Source organism: Oxyura jamaicensis, unplaced genomic scaffold (genome assembly GCF_011077185.1).
Source record: "Oxyura jamaicensis isolate SHBP4307 breed ruddy duck unplaced genomic scaffold, BPBGC_Ojam_1.0 oxyUn_random_OJ153, whole genome shotgun sequence".
Taxonomy (NCBI): domain Eukaryota; kingdom Metazoa; phylum Chordata; class Aves; order Anseriformes; family Anatidae; genus Oxyura; species Oxyura jamaicensis.
In genome coordinates, this window is record NW_023305685.1 from 1 (window position 1) to 2,837 (window position 2,837).

The 2,837-nt window shown below is 55.5% G+C and overlaps 1 protein-coding gene across 1 annotated transcript; it reads right to left on the minus strand.

Moving 5' to 3' along the window:
* Window positions 1-94: 94 nt before the first annotated feature.
* Window positions 95-2,831, minus strand: LOC118158792. The gene is made up of 6 exons (XM_035313471.1): window positions 2,705-2,831; window positions 2,129-2,252; window positions 1,807-1,930; window positions 1,463-1,638; window positions 1,026-1,154; window positions 95-734 (listed from the first exon to the last, which is right to left on the minus strand). Exons 2-6 carry the CDS (start codon window positions 2,248-2,250, stop codon window positions 632-634), a joined length of 654 nt encoding a protein of 217 aa, XP_035169362.1. The 5' UTR covers window positions 2,251-2,252; window positions 2,705-2,831; the 3' UTR covers window positions 95-631.
* Window positions 2,832-2,837: the final 6 nt, after the last annotated feature.

Sequence of the window (2,837 nt, forward strand, 5' to 3'; positions counted from 1 at the left end):
AAAGCAGCACTGCTCTCTCCAGAGAGGAGGTTTCCTTCAGTACAAAGGAAAAAAAGGCCTCTTGGGTCTAGGAGGCCTTCCTGTCTGTCTTGGGAGGCCGCAAGTGTTTCTTCTTTAACTGCTTAACAGTTAAAAATCATGAGGTGGATTACTGAGGGAACTTCTCTCCTATGAAGAAAGGCTGGGAGAGCTGGGACTGTTTAGCCTGGAGAAGAGAAAGCTCGGGGGGATCTTATTAGTGGCTAACTACATGCCTGCGGGCAGGGTGCAAAGGGAATGGAGCCAGGCTCATTTCAGCAGAGCCCAGTGACAGGACAAGAGGCGATGGGCACAGAAGGAAACACAGCGTCTGCCATCTGAACCTCAGGAAACACTTCCGTAGCATGTGGGTGACCGAGACCTGGCACAAGTTCCCTGAGAGGCTGTGGAGTCTCCCTAGCCAAGTGGAGATACCTGAAAGCCATCTGCACAGGACATGGTCCTTGGACACGGGTGCTGGGTGGCCCTGTTTGAGCAGGGGGTTGGCCATGCTGACCTCTTCAGGTACCTTAAACCTCAACCTCTCCATGTTTGTGTGAAATCAGAACACTACAAAGCCCGTGCTGGTCCTTCCAGCAGGAAGCAACAACCTTTATTGGGCTCGCAGCTGCTCACAGCTGCGAGGGGTCCGCGCTGGTTTCCCTGATGGTCGTGTCATCTTTGGCATTGGAAGCACAGGGATTTTCTCACCAACGCTAGGGAGAGAAAAAGAAAGGGTTCAAGTTTCAGTTCCAGTGAGGGCAGCTGAGTGACACTCCGTTCCCTTCAGCCCCAGTCCCGTGGAGCGTGCATATGCAGGAGTCCCAAGGGTCTGTGTGGCCCTGCAGAGGCCCCTCATGTCCCAGCCAGTGACAGGGAATCTACACAGTGCCAGGCTGAGGCACTGTGTGAGGCCGGGCTGGAGACCTTTGGCCAAGCAGCTACGGAAGGCCAGGGCAAGGGTTCTTCTGAGCCCAGGAAAGAAGGCTGTTGCAGCAGAGGTTTACCAGATCAGAAGATCCTCTGCAGAATTCCCAGGGATGGCCACAGCTCTGCTCTTGGTCTTGTCTTTCTGCATGGCCTCCTTTCTCTTCTCCAGCTGTTTCCTCACCCGCACACTCCTCACTGAAAGGCAGCTGCAGCAACAGAGAAAAAAACTCTCAGGTGGGCTCTGAAGGTCCCCATCTCTGCCTGCCCCAAGAGCTGGGAGCACAGCCTCCTTCCATTGTGGGTGAATGACTGTCAGCTGCAGGGGAGCCTTAGGACTTTGGGTCTGCAGGGGGGCGGCTGGAGGCAGGGCCTCTCCATGGTCATTGCTTCTCTAAAATAGCCAGGGGATGCGGAGCCAATTCTCAGAGCTGAGCAACCCGCATGCTGGATTACTTGGGCGGCCTGCTGTAGCTCAGCTTTTCCTGGCCTTTGTTGGGCGCTGTCCCACACTTACTTGGTGCTTGATTTGCTCAGAGCTGCCTCAACCTTCTTCTCTGGGGGGTGAGGGATGAGGACATGCTGCTGCTTCATATCCACTGGTACCATTTGCAGAGACTTTTTCAGTTCCACAAGTGCCATGGAGGATGCACTCTCTGTCTGCAGCCTCTGCATGTCCAGCTGCGTCTTCTGCTGCAGGGGAAGCAGAAACAAGGAACGTTTTTAGATGGAGGTGCTAATGTGGGAGCTGTCACATGGCAGTGGGGCAGCCATCCCCTCAGGGTTTCCCCAGGCTCACGACAGTTTCCCTGCAGCCTTCTTTCTCTTAGGCATCATGAAAGGCCTCAGCCCAGTGGCTACCTGTCCTGCTCTCCGATGACCCTCACAGGCAAGGGCTTGAGTTTGGGGCCAGGCTGCAGCAGAGCGCTTGCCCTTCCCCTCAACTGCCATCATTGAGGAGCTCTTCTGACATGCCGTCAGCAGCCTGCAAGCACACAAGAGGAAGATTTGCTGCTATAGCTTTTGCTCCTCAACTGGGTGCCCAGCAAGGAAAGGGCAGTCGGTGGAACATGTGTCAGGACCGCTGTGGAGTTCACCAAGTCCTTGTGTTCAAGGAAAGCTGCTCGATGACTCAAGGTGAAGGGCCCAGGAGTTGCCTCCTCCAGCTCCCCCCCAGCCTCACCTGGGAGAAGGCTCTTTTTCCCCAGCAGCCTGGCCCAGCTTTGCCTCCCTAGTCGACTTGGAGCGTCTGGACAGAGAGCAACTCTGGCGTGTGAGCAGCTGGCTTTTAATAGCAGGAGGCATCCCTGTAAGGAAGAAAAGAGAAGGCTAGTCAGAGCTGCTCCTTGGTGGCCACACAAACAGGCAGGGAATGAGCCTCCCTGTTTGATCCAGTGCTATTTCTAAAAGGCAGAGCAAGCTGGGAGGTGGGTTGACTTAGAAGGGAGTCTCCTTGGCCACTAGCATTTCACAGGTGGGGATGGGAGTCCTGTGACTCTCTGCTGCCATCGTAGCCCCACATTCTCCCTTTGGGCACATCCAACCCACAGCAGGGCTTTCAGTGGACAGGAGCTCCAGGAGGCCAGTGCGGAAGAGGCCTAAGCACTATCAAATGCTATGGGAAGCTCTGGGCTGCCCTGCCATCGTGGTCCCTACCAAGACCCAGCAGAGATACTGCCGCAGGGAATGAGAGTCAGAGGAGGGGCTTCATCCTGTGCAAAGCCTTGCCTCTGTACACCTTGCCCCACTCTCACGTTACCTGTTCTGTTAGACTCTCCCTCCACCCTTGCGTCTCCCTTCTTTTCCAAAGCAGAACCCTTGGGTGCCTGACGAGGCCCTTCCCCTGCAGCTCTTCCACGAGGTATGTAGAGCCCAATCCTGGAAGCAAGACC

Coding starts and splice junctions, on each gene's coding strand:
- LOC118158792 (XM_035313471.1), bottom strand. CDS start 2,250: ATGCCTCCTGCTATTAAAAGCCAGCTGCTCACACGCCAGAGTTGCTCT. Junction 1,931..2,128: donor GAAAAAGAGCCTTCTCCCAG/GTGAGGCTGGGG, acceptor GTGTGCTTGCAG/GCTGCTGACGGCATGTCAGA. Junction 1,155..1,462: donor CTGAGCAAATCAAGCACCAA/GTAAGTGTGGGA, acceptor CTGTTGCTGCAG/CTGCCTTTCAGTGAGGAGTG.